Source organism: Microtus ochrogaster, unplaced genomic scaffold, assembly GCF_000317375.1.
Source record: "Microtus ochrogaster isolate Prairie Vole_2 unplaced genomic scaffold, MicOch1.0 UNK1, whole genome shotgun sequence".
NCBI lineage: Eukaryota > Metazoa > Chordata > Mammalia > Rodentia > Cricetidae > Microtus > Microtus ochrogaster.
Window position 1 is genome coordinate 9781534 of NW_004949099.1, and position 19703 is coordinate 9801236.

Below are 19703 nucleotides of genomic sequence, written 5' to 3' on the forward strand. Positions count from 1 at the left end.
TTTGGAGCCTGTCCTGGAACTAGCTCTTGTAGACCAGGCTGGTCTCGAACTCACAAAGATCCGCCTGCCTCTGCCTCTCGAGTGCTGGGATTAAAGGCGTGCTTTGACTTTTAATAGGAAATTCACTCCATACAATCACTGAAGATAGGTTACCACATGAAGAAAAGTATCAAATACTGTCCTAAACCTGCTTCCTTGGGTCACAAAGATGCACTTAAGTTTCTAAATCACTTTTGTTTTGGTCTCAAGCAAGATAAATCTAGAAAGTCAAGGGTTAAAACTCCAGTATTACTGTTTCATTGTTTCTGATCCTAAGGCCTCAGAGCATTAAAACAGTTACCTAAGTGTTTGCTCAAGAAAACTCTCCTGAGTTCTAATTGCAAGAAAGGGTTGTGTTGAGAATGCTTACATCTAACGATTAATGAAAGAAACTATAGATAAGCAGGAAGAAAAATAATTAACTAGGATTTATGCCAACTGACCCTTGGGAATGCTAGCATGTACACTCGATGTGCTCCAATTCATAAGACCTTAAAGGAGGTAAAAAAGCAGCCTCAGGAGAGGGTCCCAAAAAAGCAGATAAAATAATGAGGCATACTGAAAAACGTTCGCTAACTGCAAGACAGGAGCCACCCAAATTAGAATGAAAATTGCAGTGTCAACTATTCCCCTCTCTGGTTTGTTTTTTTCAAAGGTCTGCAATACAGCAAGCCCTGTTGTCCAGGATGAGCAGGAAAGGAGGGGTAGCTCCCAGTAGGACATGGCAGGAAGACTCACTGGTAGCTCCAGTCTTACCAGGGCATCTACCAGAGAGGGCTTTCTATGGAAGCCTATGGAGATAACAGGCTCCATCATCATTTTTACACTTGATCATTTTGGCCACTCTATTCGGTTCTGTTTCCCATTAGGTATTTGTTTGCTCATTAGCTTTTTTGTCCTTCTTTCCTTTCTACAGTGGCAGCTCGAGGGAATAGGTTTCTCTTCCTTCACGGCTTCACCCTCAGTGCCCAGCAGAGAGACTGACATACCTATATAGTTAACAGATCCTGTTGTAAGGGCCAAAGTTACATTTTAAGTTTTAGTTACTATGCCTAAGAGATCATGAAACAAAAATGCCTCTGATCAGCAAGCCCCTTAACCAAGGACAGACAGTTCTTGAAATGCTTGAGGCTGTTGTTTATGGGAGATAATCCACAAGTTTTTCACTCCTCTAAACACGTTTGTTTGACCCATATGCCCCTGAAGTGCTTGACCACATGTGGACAGGAGGTGCACAGGCAGGAAATACATCAGGATGTACACTTGCCCCTGACTGGACTTGATGGAAAATACAATGAATAAAGGTTTTCCTTCTTAAGCCCTTCTCATACTTGATTCTGGGCCATTTCCCAGGAACTTGAGTGTGGATCTGGCCAAAACCCATCCACCTGGCCAGTCTTTAATTAAAGATTGCTTCAAATGTGGCTTTAAACTGTGGTAGTGGCCTTATTCTTGATCGCTGGGATTACACTGTTTATGCTTACAGCTCGGAGTGGCTTCTTATTCCTTTGGGTGTTCGGGGATTTGGAGGGCTATTTCTGATGGACATTGGGGCTCTTGAATGTAACTGTCCTGATAGGAATGAAAATATTTTAAAGGGAAATTTGCACCCCTCCCTTTGGCTATCAGACTATTGAGGCAATGGATCCCAAGGAATTGGATTTCCTTAGGAGTCTCATTTTAAGAGGAAGGAAAGGCTGGGATCCCGATATCAGCAGAGTGTTAGCTTCTCTCCTGGAAAGAGATTTTACATATTTCTGACAATCTGACAGATCACCCTGCAGAAGAGACTGGAGTAAAGACAATGATGGATCAGTGGTGGGAAAAACCACATCTTTACCAGGACAGCTCAGTTATGCACATTCCTGGCTCCCTATTTAAACCACATCCTTATGTCACTACCCCACAATACCTAGAGAGCTGGGATCACTGGATCTCTGTTCTTTTCCCAATGTGGCCACACTGAATAAATCTCCCTTTTCTGTTTATATTATTACTTTGTTTCTGTAACTGAACCACCAAGGAAAGGAGGCAGAACTGAGGGCATTAAGACTGCCAGGGCCCAAGCTCTGGCCCTAACAACTCTGATAACATGAGGACCTGCTCTCTAACATGCTTGAGAATACTTACCCTCTCCCTAGTTAAGTCTTTCTAAGTATGGGATGACCCCTGACTCATTGGTATCCAACTTGCACCCATGGCTGAGTTCCTTCTTTAATACGCGGTACCTTTTTGGAGCCTGTTTCTCTAGAACCAAATTTTCTATTTGCTTCAATTTTGAGGCCTACAGTACAGACTGGAGGTTGTGGTATTAGCTGCCTGTTCAGATCACCCCTAATCATGCCTAGGATTCCTCCCAATGCTTAGATGCTTGTCTTCTACCATCCTCCACCATTCTGTGTCACATCCACGGCTGTCTCGCCTGTGTGACAAAATGCCTCTCATGTGGTGGCCATCTCAAAATGAGGGGCTCGTGCTTCCTGAAGCTTGGCCCCGGCGGCTCCCTGGCAGTCTGCTAGAATTGTGGTGCCTGATTAGCCTCAACGACCTCGTTCACTTTGTTCCTGGCGATGGGTTCTTTCATTGACTCTGCTGTCCTTTCTTCTGTTCTACTTTTCTCTTGACAAAAACTTAATCTGTTCAAGGAACCAGAAAACATTCCCAACGGCTCCTTGAATATGGAGGAACTGATGCATCAGTTCCCTCCCTTGATTCAGGCCATTAATGTTATGACTAAGACTCTGGCTCGATCTCTGGGGGAATTTATGGATACCCTAGAACAGAAAGGGCTCATGATAGGAGATTTGGTAGAAGATGGGTGAATTATGAAGGGAAATGTATGGAATGGCATGAGTTACCATTTATGGAAAGGCTAGCCAGAATGAGAAACCCCTGGTGCATTTTAGATAGAAAAGAAAGGCAGGCTATTCTTGATAACATGAAGCTAGCCATTCAATATTGGAGCAAACCCTGGGGGTGGAATCCTGAAGAATGGTGTTTGGGTTACTTTGGTTACCTTGAGGGCAGATATGATTTAGGGCCATGAGAAAGCACAGTTGGTTAGTGGTGTGAGACGAATTTCAAAGAAAAGCTCCGCCCACCTAGCCCTGACCACAAGACTTGCTGAGAATAATCAATTGTCTGTAATCATTTTTCTATGGAAACTTTTATGTCTGCCAACTTCCTTCTGTAATCTCTTGAAAGTGATGCTAGAACTTTAGTAAAGTTGCAGCAGATTCAAATCTCATTAGAGTTGTGTCTGTCTGTCATTCGCCGAATCCTGGGTTCTCCTAAGCCTTCACCCCTGTTCTCCCTCGGTCTTCGATCTCCAAGAGAGTCAGTCCGTGGCAATTCTGCCTCCACCCATCTGGCCCTGCAGATTCCACAATCCCCCCCTGAACACTTGTCATACATGGTCTCTGGTTACTAGACAGGAGGTCATCCCATCCTCTCTGTCAAGACATCTTCCCACCCTTAACTCTGCTGGGCTGAGTCTAGCTCTAGACTTGTGGCCCACACTAGCCTATTCCATTGTGCTGACAACAGTTAGCTAGATGACCGATTTGGCAATAAGGAAATGTGATCTGACAATACCAATTGTTCTGAAAAGACCTTTTGGGGAATTTACCATGTTCCATGTATGCATGCAGGAGCAGGAGATACTAGGATATATAAATATGACTGAACAAAGTGAAAGAAAAGAAAGAGAAATTCAGGGAAGAACTTGACAGCACATGGAGCCAAGGAAAGTCCACTGAAAAAACAGCTGGAGAGGTCAAGTAAAAAGGAAAGATAACTAAGTGGGGAGGACTGGGAATCATCAGCATCAGTGGGAAAGGGAAGAGAGAGGCACAAATAAACATCAAATGACACTCACTGCGGGCTACAGAGAGTAAAGACACTTACTTAGAAATTCACCTGGGGTGAGTGGTGAAAATGCATAAAGAAACTCCCTGACTCTTGTCAGCAAAAATGCCATTTCAAAGCCTAGCAAGAAAGCGGCAAGAGTGCAGGGGACTCTCTCTCCACCTCCCCTCTTCACATTGAAGGCTCTGAGGAGATAGACACAAGGACCATGGCAAGCTAGAAGGCAGGCAGGGGCTACAGCACGATCAGGAGTTCTTAGGTAATTAACTCATAGTGACTGGACTACAGCTACAAATAAGCCACCATTAGCCCCAAGCTCACTGAGGAAGCTAAGCTAGGAGTCCATTTTGAGTCATAAACACATAAAATACGAGAGTGGCCCCGGTTATGTTTACTTCCACTGTTATTTAATCAGAAATATCAACAGCACAACTTATAGTACCACACTTGGTTAACTTCACTGCCCTCTTCCTGAGAAGCTTTCTGATATCAAGCCTCTTTAAATATCTTCTAAATAACAGTCCTTCAATACTAGTCAGAATGCATTAATGTTAACGGAAGTTGACAGTCAAGAAGATCAACAAAGAACTTAAGGGGTGCTTACTATGTAACAAATACACCAGGAGAAAACTCAACCAAGGGGTAGCTGGCTGTGTAATGTGAATCAAGTCAAGGACATTCTTCAAATCGTATATATTTAATAGGAAATGTAAATTTATAAAAAGTTAGTGATGTGATATATATATATATATATATATATATATATATATATATATATATGTATGTATATACATATGTGTGTGTGTGTGTGTGTTAAATGAAGGGACCTAAGTCATAAGATCACTTTTTAAGTTAAAAGAGGAAAACTAAAACTTTTTCACCAAGCAAAACAACTAAAACTTTATACATAAAAATACATTCAGGCTAGGGGTTGCCTGATTTCTCTTTCATTAACAGATAATGTGAGAGCCAGGCAGCAGTGTCTTTAACCTCAGGAAGCAGAGGCAGGTGGATCTCTATGAGTTCGAGGCCAGCCTGGTCTACAGAGTGAGTTCCAGGACAGGCTCCAAAGCTACAGAGAAACCCTGTCTCAATAACTGGCCCCGCAAAGAGAGATAATGTGGGTAACTGATGCTACTTCCTCTGAAGGGCTTCCCATAATTATCCAGACACTGCACATTAATTCCTACAATCCCGTCTACCAAACCACGGAACGGCTTCTCTTATGGAAATACAGCACTAGAGATTTCAATGAGGCCCTGATCACAATATGTCAACTGGTCAGTTCAAATTAGTTTTAGATGTGATTTATTTAAAGTCACTTTTATTAACAGGTGTATTGTTGATTCAAGTACTGAACTTATGTTAAAGTGGGGGACTCTACACCCCACTTTAACATGATATTTGGAGGTCAACATTAGCTCCTACAAACATGAAGACAAAAACAGCTAAAAGGCCGGGGCCAGCACAGTAATAAAGTTATTATGGGCACGTGCATGACCCTGGGTTCAATCTCCAGTACAAAAAAAAAGAAAGAGGACAAACCATTAGCATGGCACTACACTATGAAAAGGACATTGTGTATGGCGTTTAGAAAACGGCAAGAAAGCAGAGGCATGTCTGCTTTGACGTTGGTTGTAAAGTTAACATCAGTGACTAGCATTCTGACTGCTCTATATACTTCTATATAATTTTAAAGGTGTTGTGGAATTGTACATAACTACCACCCTTATAAACTTAGCATCAGACCCTTTCCAAATTAGGAATCACATGCACTGAAGGTAACTAAGCTGGGAACAGGGTTCCCATTGCACTGCACGGCACAGGAACCCCTTCATTAGTTACAAGATGTTTCTTGGAAATAAGGAGAGCATTATTAAAGCTAGAGGGTCAAGCCACTTTAATTCACAATGTAGAAGAAACAGCGGGCCACGCTCCTGCCGCCTGGCTCCCGGCTGCCTGGCTAGCTTATGCCCCAAAATAACAACACACAAATTATATTCTTTTAAACACTGCCTGCCTGGCCCATTAGCTCTAGCCTTTTACTGGCTAACTCTCACATTTTGATTAACCCATTTTTATTAATCTGTGTAGCACCACGAGGTGGTGGCTTCCTGGGAAAGATTCAGCATGTCTGTCCTGGCGGCTGGCTCCATTGCATCTGTCTCACTTCCCTTCTTCCCAGCATTCTGTTCTGTTTACTCCGCCTACCTAATTTTCTGTCCTATCAAAGGGCCAAGGCAGTTTCGTTATTAGCCAATGAAAGTTAACAAATAGATAGATGACCTCCTCCATCATCACAATACTCATATGGTTCAGAGATTTGTCAACTTATTGAGAGAAGAGAGTGGGAGAGCATCATATTTCAACTTCACAAATTTAAACCCTTAATAAAAGCTTTGTGTTCAAAAACAAGAAACAGGAAGAGAAAAACGTCTCAACATACATGCAAAGGCCCATTCTAATAATCTCAATATATACTCTTGTATTAAAAATTGTTGTGTAGAGCGGTGACTTAAGAATGAGTTCCCTTATGCATAAACAGTAAAAACCACAAACAAGCGTATCACAGACAAGGCAAATACTGAATAAAAGAAAATCATGTTAGTTAAGAACCATAGTAGTAATGGTCAATATGAGGAGAAATGGGCCCTCCTTTTGTTGGTTGTAGGCCCCAGAGTCTATCAACTAAGATGAACATAATTCAACAGTAAGTGTAAAATTATTGAATCTCTCTATATATTCTTGTCTTTAACCTTATAGGAACTCATCAGTAATCAGAGCTGTGTGTATAGTTATGCATGTAAAGAAGGTCGAAGCATCCAGAATGCCAACTAATGAACAAACTAAATAAACTTTTATATTTCACAGATATCAGTTAGCTACTAAAAATATTGACAACTATAGGACAAATAAAAACATAAAACACTGAAAAGCAACAGACTGTATAATAGTGACGACTGTAGTACTACATGTATATCAAAAATATTACGTATTTTTAAAAAGTCTATATACATGTATATATGTATTTAATTTTAAGACAGGAACTCCTGTAAGCCAGGTTGGCATTGAACTTGCCATGTTGCTGAGGCTAGCCTTGAACTTTTTATATTCTTGCCTCTCCCCCTGAAGTACTAGGATTACAGGTGGATGCCACCATGCCCAGATATCATTTTTATGCTTTCCTGTGCTTTTCCAACTTACTAATTATGGAAAAGGTATGCTGTGTGTAGGACATCCTAAACAGAGACATGACTACTCAGAATGCTGATGAGCCACGACATTTTTTAGGAAGAACTATTCAGACGTGCTGCTCCCTCACAAGACGACCTTCCCTGGCAGTAGTCAGGGGAAGTGTTGAGAAGGAAGAAGGGGCGGTTGAGTATTCTAGCTTCCCACATCGTTGAGGATCATCTCAACAGATTATAACATCTATCCACTGCGCCTGAGCAAACCAGAGATCACAGATGAAAGACGTTTCCTAAGATTGCTTTTCACATTTAGTGATTCATCTATCAAGCTTCTTAGACTCTAGACTAATACCTTACAATAACGGTGACACTTCTAGATACCCTGTCATATGAGATTATTATTGTTGTTATTATTCTGATGAGTCAAGCAGTCTTGACACCACTCCTGGCCATTATTTGATTGTTGTTACACTCAACAAGTCTCTTGGTGCAAAGAGGGTAACAAAAAAAAAAAAAAAAAAAAAACCTTAGCTCTTCTAATAATTATACATTTCCAATCTATTTGACATCATAATTTCATTAGCGGTCTATTTTCTGTGCAACAGCGTAAAGGCTTCTACATACAAGGTGAGTAATTACTGAGCATGCTGGGACTAATGACAAGATTTCAGAAGGTATGCCTGAGTCGGTGAGGCAGTAAAAGCACGTAACATAAAATATGAACTATAAGAAGCATAGAGGACAGGACAGCCTTCTCTTTAGCAAGAAACACAGAAACAGACAATGCCCCATTAAGAATGGCCTGCAATGGCAGTGCTAACAGACACCCCTGAAAAGTACATCAGGTAATATAGAATGAGCCTAAGGTGTCGTGGAGGGAAGGGTCTGTTCAGAAGCTTGATTTGGTTGGAAAAGAAATGTAAAAGGCATTCAAGACAGCAGAAAAACCAGTGTCAGCAAGGGACAGAAAAGAGAATCCAGGGCAGAATGTTTTCCATTTTTGGAATAAAAAATGATTCAATAAAACAACTATTCTATGCAGTATTCATTACATACTGCATGTGTAGACTGAATAGTCAAATACCTATAAATAGATATAATTTCTATGTTTCAGTTAAAAGTAAAAATTGGCTTGCACTTATTTTTTATTTTAATGTGTATAGGTATTTTGTCTCCATGCATGTCTATGCACCATGTATTTGCCTGGTGCTTACACAGGCCAGCAAAGGGTATCAGATCCCCTGGAACTGGAGTTATAACTGGTTGTAAGGTATTACGTTGGTGTGTGAAATCAAACCTAGGTCATCTGGGAGAGCAGCTTGTGCTTTTAACTACTGAGCTATCTTTCCAGTCCCTACAATTATACTTTAATAAGTGGATTATCTAAGTGCAAAGAAGAGGAGAGTAGATAATGGGCTTTAGATTGAAAGGCACACGAGCATCTTTCCTAGACTAAATGCTCAGGCAGACTATCAAATAAAAAATGGCTGCCTGACTCTGGGAATCTGATAAACAAAGCCACTTACAATCCTTCCAGTAACACTCTTCGCTATATTCCGGAAGGACTCTAACTCAGCACATCACGGGGATATTTGCACACTCACGCCTCCTACAGTACTGTGTAAAATAGCCAAGGCAAGGAAGCAGCAGAGCTGTTCATTGACAGACAACTGTATGAATACATGGTGTAAACAATAGAATTTTATCATCTAAAGACTCAAATTTTAGGTAATTTGCAGGAAAAGGGAAATGGATAGAAATTATCATGTTATGAATGGTTAGTCACACTCTGAAAGAAAAATAAAACTTTTTCTCTCATACGTGGAATCCCTACCTAATTAAAAAAAAAGTCTTGAAAATAGAGGGCTATGTGGGAAGATAAGGAGAAAAGTGGGAGGACAGATGGCAGCTGATAAATAAGGGTACATAGGATCAAAGCACAGGATACGTACACAGGAGAATGTCACCCACAAACCCATCATTTATACAGGGAATACACAGAAGAAAAAAGTTTGTGTAAAAGTTAAAAATAAACAAAGAAAAACGAATGACTGCCTATACTTTAACCTTTTCAGTCCACGTGAAAACACTATTTCCAAACAGTTCTTAAGGAAGAGTATGGGGCAGCTGTTATGGGTACTACCCAAGAAAACAAACTCCTGCAAGAGTTTCAGTGACCTAAGGAGGAAATGCTCACTTGTAGACAGGCAATCTGTCTACAGTGGCCTGCAAGTAAATGATTACTTATAATACTGACTTACAGGCAGGCAGCCAAATCACTTTGCTGTAGTTTCTGAGAATGATGTACTTCAATTCTTATAACCAGCAACCCTCTTTAGTGAGCGCATTCTACAAGAGAAGAAACCAAGGCACAGCAAAGTTGAATAAAATGCCCAAGTTTCCAGAGCAGTGAGCAGTAAAGACGGGTTAACCACTGGCAGCCTGGCTGCTGAGCCCCAGAAGGAAAGCTCTCTCCTCAGACAAGGCTTTGGCTTCCTGGCAGCACATTTCCTTCTGGCAGCTGAAGGCTCTGGAAGAGGTGCTCTTAAGCTGGTACCAAACCAGGAAGCATGGTCCAGGCAAGCCAGGTGCTTCAGAAATGCCGTTCACTTACTCTGGCTTCTCAGAAGAAGGCCCCAGAGGGCAACAGACTCTGTTAATGCAGGCTAGCCAAGGATTATTGATGGAACTGTGCCAACCAGCCTTTGCTTTATTCATTTACACCAGAAACTTCACATGGGCCAGATGTTGTATTTGGCATTCTAAACTCAAGAAAAGAAATATAAGCCAAAGCACAATTTACAAAAACAAAAACCCAAGGACAACATTCTATATAGTACTTTTCTTTGAAATGTGTCCAAATTCTTAACAGCTTACAACAAAGCTCCCCTTTCTATTATATGTCCTCCTGGATTTACAAAAGCTGCTCAGAGCTCTGAAAGTCAAAATAAAGATGAGACTGGCATCTTCCAGCCTTTCTTTCCACATGGGCCCTGATGAAAAATACAGGAATAATAAAATATTGATGATAAATTTCATGTGAGGTCAAATGAATAGGTGAGCTATCTTGAAGACTTTTCGTTTAGACAGGTCAGTAGAGGAATTCTGTCTCATATGTTATAAACAAATATGTCAATTTGTTATGCAGATGTTTACACATGAAAGCAATCATTTGGGCTTCCTAGGCAAGCCAAAAAAAAAAGTAAAGTTCAGAGCTATGGCTAACATTGTGAATAAAAACATGGGAATCTGTCCTATTTCTTTGAATGATGCCGTATTTATTACTTTACCAATAAAGTTACGTTAATTCAACAAATACACAGGTGTTAAGACTGTGGGTTTGGTTTAACACTAATAAGCCATTTGTAATTCTGAGTTTCTGTGAACGTAACTGATTAATTCTTGTATCTAACAAGACAATCCTTTGAAGTAATTACCTGTGGGCCCTTGAAAGTGCTATTTTAGGCAGATAGACAGGGCTCTATTAGAAATAATCACTGCCAAACTACAAGCTGTTGCTTTGCTGAATCAAATCAGCTCTGTGTCTCCGTGTGCAGTGTTCTGTTGGATTCGCCATTCTCTGACTTGCATGAACCAAAGCCAGGATTGGAATCATCTGTTACATTTCCATGCTTTTGAACCAGCTTAGGAATTTCAAGGTTTGGAAAAAGGTCCTGGGAGATGAGCTATGCATTCATTTTCCCCATATAGTGTGAGGAAAATAAAATACCTCCCACATCCCTTTATCCATCCCAGGATGACAGCCAATCTCAAAAAAGTTGAAACGCTCCAAGCACTTAAAAATATTCCATAAGGTAAAGTTAAATTTTTTGAAGAGATTATTTAAACAAAAAAGGCTTTGCAAGTCTTTTTTTTTTAATTCCAGTACTTTTATGAAGTTAAAATTCAAGAGCAGCTACTAAGAAAAGATATTTCAGCAGGGCAGTGTGGTGCACGCCTTTAATCCCAGCACTCAGGAAGCAGAGAAAGGTGGACTTCTGTGAGTTCAAGGCCAGTCTGGTCTACATAGTGAGTTTCAGGACAGCCAGGACAACACAGTGAAACCCTGTCCCAGAAAAATAAGATTAAAAATAAATAAAAAGTTCCAAAGAAGAGTCCTGATATTTGTCCAGGTAGATTTAACCCTTGGCCACTCTCTATCCTTAGTATAAGTGAATTTCACAGATGCTACTAATCAGTGTTTTATCCCAACCATCGTCCTTTGATACCTGTGGGTCACGAAGCCAGGTGCTATGTGTCACAAGTTAGTGGCACCTACAGAGTGCACTTCATGTGGGGATCTCTAGGAAGAAAATAATTCTTCCCTCAGAAGGAAGTACGAAGGAAAAGTGCGAGACAACAGAGGATGCGAGAGCCTCTGGTAACCCCCAAATACCTTTGATGGATGAGTGGCTTAGATTGCATTGCTTTGCTATTCCTGGACAACATTGACGAACCGAGTACATCTTATAGCTAATGACATATTAACATTTGTTTAGTGAATGGGAAGAAAAGAGTTACAAGGTAAACCATGCTTGGAAAACAATCAGGCACAGGAAATACTGACAAGTATACCGCACACATGGAACTGAACTGCACAGGCCAAACAGACTACTACCAGTACACTGCTTAATGAGAGGCATCCGCATGAAGCGAGCTGTAATGCTGGTCTTGGTGGAGGTGGGAGACAGCTCTGGTTTTGTTCTCATTACTTTTTCTGGGTGATGATCTAAATTTTCAAGTTTTGAAATAATTTAGTAACCAACAAAAATATTAAATACTCTAACAAGATTGAGATAACACTACTTGAATGAGGTCTAATACAAATGATTATGGCATATAGAGTTAGCCCCAAGCCCAGTTAAGAGAATGAAAAACTATGAGAAGTATAACTTTAAAAAAATCTAAGGCATCCTATGTCAGAAGTGAACCTTGTCAAAGTTGTCCCTTGATAACCAAGAAAGCACATAACAGCAAAGCAATGAACTGACCAAGAATTCATTAAATGCCTGCAATACCCCTAGCTGGGCTACATTCCAGTCCACTACAATCAAATTAAAAAGAAAAGATTTACACAAATCAACAACAGAATCTAGAAAGCTACATTCTGTCATTTACTATTTAATCTGTATGTTACAAACTGTCATAAGAAAGGATTGAGATTAAACCACATGCAGAAACAGTAAGGCTATTATTTCTTACATACATTATATACTGTGATGTGTGATTGTATAATTCAATAAATTTCTAGTACTCTGGTAATATCTTCAAGATCCTTTCAAAGGAATGTGAGGCTGAGTTCTACATCATGTAAACAGAGGACTAATTAATGGTTTGGTGTCAATTACCCAAATGCACACCAATCAACAGCACATCGTTGCTTGACACACTGCCTTTTGTGTTCTGTTCCACTTCCCATGACTTTTAGACATAGTTTCTAAAATAAGATCCAGGAGCTTCTTATAACTCATTAACCAAACAAAAGACAAATTATCGTGTACTACAAAGAACAGACAGCACAATTTGTACCTGAGGCTGCAAAATACATGCTGGTTTTTTCATGCTTAGCAGCAAGTGCCAAGCTGCATCACTTGGAAGCCAAAGGTCAAATACTGTGCCATACACCTGCTAAAGAGGAGTTACCTTGGGATCAGATGTGAGCAGTTTGAATGCCTGATAGACTTGGGCTTCTTTTACACCACCTCCAAGGTCCAAGAAGTTAGCTGGCTTCCCTCCATTCAGGAAAATGATGTCACACGTAGCCATGGCTAATCCAGCCCCATTCACTGAAATGCAAATAGCACATGATGTAGGATAGACCAATCAGCATGGAGAATGGTGTGCAACACTCAGAGCCAAATGAGAGCCCTATCATTTCCAGGCCTATCTGTGCCTTGACTGCAACTTATAAACTCATACCCATTTATGGTGAACAATCAAAATGCATGTAGTCAAAGAATAAATAAGAAAATAGGAATGAAGAGGATGCATCATCAATTTAAATCAAAGAAACAATTAATGGGAGGAACCAATTTGGCTGTGGGTTCTGGAAAGCTCCTTGTAAGAGAATGGGCAAAAAGAATAAAAGCTGTGAGGAGCTATTCAAATGTATTAAGTCAAATGTGACACTTAGCTTGTCTCTATGGAGATGCTGTTTTGTGATTAACCCAACTACTCAGGATTCTGCTTTTTCTTCACTTGCTGTAGGCATGCATCTTTAGATGATTTCATGGACATTTACTCAAAGGAGAAACAACAAAGCGAAAGCCAGCATCCCTTGATGCTTCTTCTGTAAACAGCGTAAGAAGCAGTGGCATGGTGGCACATCATGGGAATCCTGGAACTCAGAGAGCTAAAGCAGGCTACACATGAATTCAAGCCAGCCCAAGCTACACAGAAGTACCAGGACAACATGGGCACATAGTTCAACCCTGTCTCAAAAGCAAAAGCAAAAGTAAGGGGTTGGAGAGGTAGCTCAGTGCTTAAGAGTATGCACTGCCCATCCAGAGGATCTGAACTTAGTTCCCAGCATCTAGGTTCACAACCACCTGAAACTGAAGCTCCAAGGGATCTAATACCCTCTTCTGAACCCTGGGGAGCATTTGCCATTGTGTGTGTATGCACGCACACACACATAACATTAAAACAAAACTTCATACAAGATGTTAACTACTAACACAGTATTAAAACTAGAATTAAGGTAGGACAACTTCTGGGCCTTTTCAGAACTGAAGTGGCATTTTAGCACTGATTTTCTGCTTTCCAGAGCTAATTCTTATTGATCAATTCAATTTCTTTTGCTTCTTATGTTTAATTATAGAGAATGACTGTCCTTGGGTAGCAAGGATTGGGGATGTCACAACTCAGCAAACCACTCAAGGTAAAACACCCTTTACCTTTTCTGACCCTTCAGTGGTCCCAAGAAGCCCCGTGAATTGTGATTACCTTAATCAAAGTGGAGGACACTAATAAAAATAGGGAGTGGGGACCTGTATCCTGGGGTGGGTTAATGTGTACCAAGGACCAAGCTCAGCAAATTAAGCATGTCTTGTTCATCATAAAAAGAATGTATGTGTAATAAGAGTTTCAAGAATTGTGAAGTGTTTTACTGAGAGTCTGTGAGACACATTCACACAGAAACATCTGTATTTAATTTGTTGTAAACAGACCCCTACATTGTTCCCCTTTCCAAATGTCTACAGATGTTGGAGCACATTAGTTTATTGTGGCCAGAAGGGTTTGAATGATCGGCATCATTCAGAGAGCCTCCCATACAAAACAGAAGCTTTAGGTATCAATTGTAATCAGATGCATTTCCCATTGTATTGAACAGTGAACTGTTGAAGTCTCTTCAATTCTTAATATAATGATAGTGTTGTTTAATGAGCAACAAATCTTTTTTATTTTAATTCCATTAAGATGAAGACCTCAGTTTCTAGTGCAATGAATTGTTTCTAGCAGAAACACAGTCGTGTGCAATTAAGCTGGAAGCAAATAAATCACAGCACTAGAAGCCGTGGACAATAACTGAAATTGTATTGCCTCTACAGACCCATTCTGATCTCAGCTGCATAAGCCATTTTCACTAAATTAGATGACAATGATGGAGCCCGTTGTTTGATTAATAAACTGGCATAATGAATTAAGCATTTTGGCAAGTAGTCACCATTTCATCTGAAATGTTAGCGAAATGATTAGAATTTATGTCCTTTGCTCCTTCCTCTGTGCCCTAGTTAACTTTAACTGTCAACTTGACACAGCCTATAGTCGCCTGAGAAAAGAGTCTAAACTGAGGGATTGTCCAGATCAGATTGGTTGGTGGGTAAGCGTGTGACTGATGAGTTAGAAGGGTCCACCTTGGGTGGCACCATTCCCTGAACAGGTGGCCCTGGCCTGTATAAGGGAGTAATGAGCTAGCAACTGAGCTTGCAAGTATGGTTTCTGCCTCAAGTTCCTCCTCTCTCTTCCCTCAATGATGGACTGTGGCCTCTATGCTAAATAAACTGTCTACCCCTAAGTTTCTTTAGTCAGACTGTTACATCACAGACACAGAAAGCACAGGAGAATAATTTGAAAGAATAGCTTTGCCCAGAGCCCAGCTCTCCACAGTTCCTGGCATATGATGCTGAATGTTTAGAGAAAGCTGGGAGTTTTACTAAACCAAGTTGAGATCCATGGTTCTTTTAGTATGTATAGGCACATGGGCATGTACACATGTGTTTGGAGGCCAGAGGTCGCTACTGGGTGTGTTGCTCTGCTGCTTGCCCATTTCATTTTTTAAGATAGGTCTCTCAGTACATCTAGAGGCCACCAATAGGCCAGACTTGCAGGACAGCAAGTCCCCTCAATCCAACTATCTTCTACCTCTACAGAACTGAAAATATCACTATATCAACATGCTCAGTTTTTAGGTGGTGCCATAGATCCAAGCTCAGATTTCATGTTTGCACAGCAGGCACTTACCAAGTAGCCATCTCTCCAGCCACTTAGCAGCTCTATTTTGTAGTTCTGCTGTACACATAGACACCTGGAAACATCTGGGCATTTTCCTTGTTTCTTTCTTTTTCACAACTTTAATGATCTCTAGAGGAGAGGAACACTATTGAACCTCATATCCTATCTAGATCCCTAAGAACAAAAGATTATCCAATCCAAAAGCTCAGCAGTGCTAGGGCTAAGAAACTGCTTTAAACCAGGAACCGCCATTCAAAGTGGATTTGGAGAGGAGACTCTGTTTTCACCTGACAATATAAGAAAACACCTATTTTCACAGCTATTAGTAAACAGCATTTCAGAAATCCTATAAAATTCCAGACTTGGCATCAGTACTTACCGAAGCAGGCAATGTTCCCGTCTAGTCCTATGTACTTAAGATCGTATCTGGCAGCTTCATTTTCAATAGGCTCATTCTCTGATTTGTCATCCATAGCAAATATGTCCTTTTGTCGGAATTCAGCATTGTCATCAAAGTTTATCTTGGCATCAAAACAGACAACTGCATAAAGAGAAAAAAGGCCACACCTGAGTCTCAATAGTCTATAACCTGAGTTCTGTCCAGCAGGCATTCTAATTCTCTCACACTATAGCCAGGGAAGCCACCAGTGCTTCCTTGACCTTTAGGACAAAAGGACAGGGCCCTGTTCAGAGAGGACTTGCATTCTAGCGATGATAACAGTAATCCACACCTGTCAATGTCTACTCAGTAATACAACAACAAAGGTCACCAGCACCCACTTAAAGCTACAAGCTGACACACACCTCTACCCCGAAGTCACGGTTATAACTGCATCACTTGTAGTTAGTTAGTTGGCAGGTGAGCATTGCCTTTTCCTTTTACACAAAAACAAAACACAGTAATTATACCAATTCTCTTTTGTCCTTTGTCCTGACATCCTATGTAAAATTTGTATTTTAGCAGTACCCTCTTACTACTCTCTCTTCGCACTTCTGGCCTTAATGAAAGACAATGTTGAGTTGCATATATACTATAGTATGTGATTCCTAACCTTCTACCTCTCAATATTAATTAGAATTAAAAATATTTAAGGTATACAACATGATGTTTTGACATACACATGCATTTTAAAATGACAACTGTAGGAAACAAATTTACCTATCTGTCCCTTGACAGATGCTTTTCTTTCTTTCCTTTTAGCTTTTTTGGGGGTGAGACAACTTGAAATCTGTACTTTGAACCACTTCGAGCAGACATTACTAACTCTGTACCCTTGTTAACATGGCCTCAATTCATCATGGCCTTTGGTTTCCTCACTTGTAAAGAATAGGGAAAGCAATCTCCAGTCTATAGCCTTACTTAACCTGGGTGTATGTCTTTTATGGCATAGTGGGTCTGCCAACACTAAGACACCAGACATTTCCGGCACTACCGTCTCCATCCTCTGCTAGAGGCGAACCTCCACATTGTACCTCCAGTGTGTGCCCAGCAAAAGCCACAGAGCATCTTTGATTACAAGGACTGCAAACAGGACACGTAGGGGGTGGCTTTGGGAAAGAGGACAGCATCTGTGGTATCTGGACTCAGCATGTTTACTCCCTTGCATCAGAAACTTTTGTGTTCTGTGCCACTGTGCCACTGTGGCATTCTCCAGTTGTATCTGAGATATTAACAAGCAGATGTCGTTGGTCAAACATTTAAGATGTTGTGCCGTTTCCTTGAGTTTTATTGAGAACTTCACTTGTGAAATGGGAGCCATCATTTCCCAGTACTTCTCAGAAAAGCAACGGCCTTGGCCAGCTAACTCTACTTGCTTCCTAAAAAAACGAAAACTGATGCGTTATAGAACCCTGAACTCATAGGCACCAGGGAGATTTCTTGTAGGTTCTCTGGCACATGATGTAAGCACTTGGAGCAGGTCCATGCAGAACTGGTAGATTTACATTCAGGAAGACTTGGAAGAAAAATGAACAGGTCAAAATTGACATAAATGAGTACTGACTGACAAAATAAAATCTTACATGAAAGCTGACACCTGTTTAGGTCCCTAGTTTTGACACAAATGTCCAGCCACTGCCCACACACGATAAATACATGAAGTGAATGAGTAATTACTTTCCACAATAGTGTGCTGTGATGAAGGAATCCTGTAATTACAAAGGAACTAGCCGCTGTTCTGTGGTCCCTGCACAGGCGCTTTCTCAGCAGCTAATGACCAGTATAATAATCAATAGAAAAGCAACTTCATTCTTGGCTTTCCACTGGGTTTATAAATACATTCTAATTAATTTATTAGTAATTTTAGCTCCCCTATTACTCACTGGCAAGATTACTTGTAAGTGACACCTTCAAAATGAATGGGCAAAGGCTATCAAATTGACTTTCTAAGTGAAGACTTGCAAAATAAAAGAATTCTTGGTCAAGATCAATAAACCAGTAAATCAAAATAGTTCCAAGCTAAACTTTGCCCCTTATTTCAAAGAATACAGTTGCAAGCTGCTCCAGAGAAAGGATAATTAATGGAGATGCATGCAAAGTTCAGAAGGCAGTCCCAACCAAATGCCTGCAAAGCCAATTTTCAGAAGGTCTTGTTTTATGAGGCATATACCAAGGACAGAAAGAGGCTTGCTGTTCGATGACCAGCTTGAAAACCCAACATGGAACCCAGGGCTTGAAAAGGAGGACTGTGGGACCACAGAGCAGCACCCACAGTGGCCCTTGGCCAGTTGCTCCCTGTCTGGTAACAGATCAATGTGTGTAGATCCAAGAGCTTTGAGAAGCTAAAAATACTGCGTAACTGTAAAGTTAAGTAAGCACAGTTAGTTAAAAAGGCATACCTGTAGGTAGGCCTTTTGGGACACACTAAACTCAGCTCTTAGGCCGAGTTAGCAGGATTTCAAGTTCAAGGCCAGTGCGGCCTACCCGTGTACAGCATAAAGGTCTCAGTGCCTCAGTCTCTCTCTTGTCTGTCTGTCTCACATACTTTGGTCTGTTCAGTTAGTTCTATATGACTATGACAATATGCCTGATGCAAGTAACTTGAAAAAGGAAGGAGGTATTTTTCTGATGATGTCTGGCCATCCTTGGGGTGAGGTGTGGTTGACCAGTTGGTTTGTGCTGTGGCAGTGATTCTTCACACCAAGTTAGACCAGGAAGCAGGCAGAAAAACTGGTGTGGATATAGCCTTCAAATGTCCTACGGAACTATTCTGTCAGTTATGCTCCGTGTCCCCAGAGAGTCAGAACCTTTAAAAGCTTTACAAAATAGGTGGTGATCCAGTGTTATAAAATGTGTGTGTGTGTGTGTGTGTGTGTGTGTGTGTGTGTGTGTGTTTGTGTAGGGTTCAAATAGAAAAGATAGCTGTTTTCAAACCCCATTTCTGGCACAGAGGTCCTAAAACCCTTGTAAACTTTCTATGCAATGGAGCTACTGGGTGCATCTTCTGATTCTAATACTTGGCCTTTGGCTCTGTCTCCTGATACAGAACTCTACCCTTCTGGGAATATCCTGAAAATAGTTTAACATTTCCTTTGTATCTGACAACAGTAGAAAGTGTTTCCCAGAATGTAATGAGAAATTGTAACAAATGACCAGAACGGAAAAGCAGGTTGTGAGAACACTGCAGTAAACTAGCTGGTCAAAATGTCCAAAATAAGGCCAGGCGGTGGTGACTCAAGCCTTTAATCCTAGCACTCTTGAGGCAGAAGCAGACAGATCTCTGTGAGTTCGAGGTCAGCCTGTTCTACAAGAGCCAGTTCCAGGACAGGCTCCAAAACTACAGCGAAACCCTGTCTCAAAAAAACCAAAACCAAACAAACAAACAAAAAACAAAAAACAAAAAACAAAAACAAAAAAAAAGGTATCCAAAATAGACTTGTGACTGACATCAACGGAGGGCATCAGTTTGTGAGATAGAACTCTTAATATGTGACTCTGATTTCACTATAGGCATAGTGTCAGAACTAAACTGAATTACAGGATACCTAGCTGGTGCCAGAGAAATGATCACAGAAGTGGTCTGTGCTGAAGTCTAGTAATAGAAAAACAAGGACACAGATATAGTGCTGAATTGCCCAAGCAGCTAGTTCTGGTTACATGATTTCTCTGAAGCTCAGAGCCCTCGTCTATAAACAGGATCAGAGTTGTTGGTA

General features: G+C 40.8%; 1 protein-coding gene across 1 annotated transcript in view; it reads right to left on the reverse strand.

Annotated features, from left to right (window-relative positions):
- Nucleotides 1-19703, reverse strand: part of Suclg2 (succinate-CoA ligase GDP-forming beta subunit) — a 257860-nt gene that overhangs the window by 83187 nt on the left and 154970 nt on the right. Inside the window, exons 8-9 of the mRNA XM_005364918.3 lie at nt 15931-16092; nt 12741-12883 (exon numbers count right to left, since the gene is read on the reverse strand). Of these exons, the coding sequence (XP_005364975.1) occupies nt 12741-12883; nt 15931-16092 (305 nt within the window). The remainder of the gene's footprint in view (nt 1-12740; nt 12884-15930; nt 16093-19703) is intronic.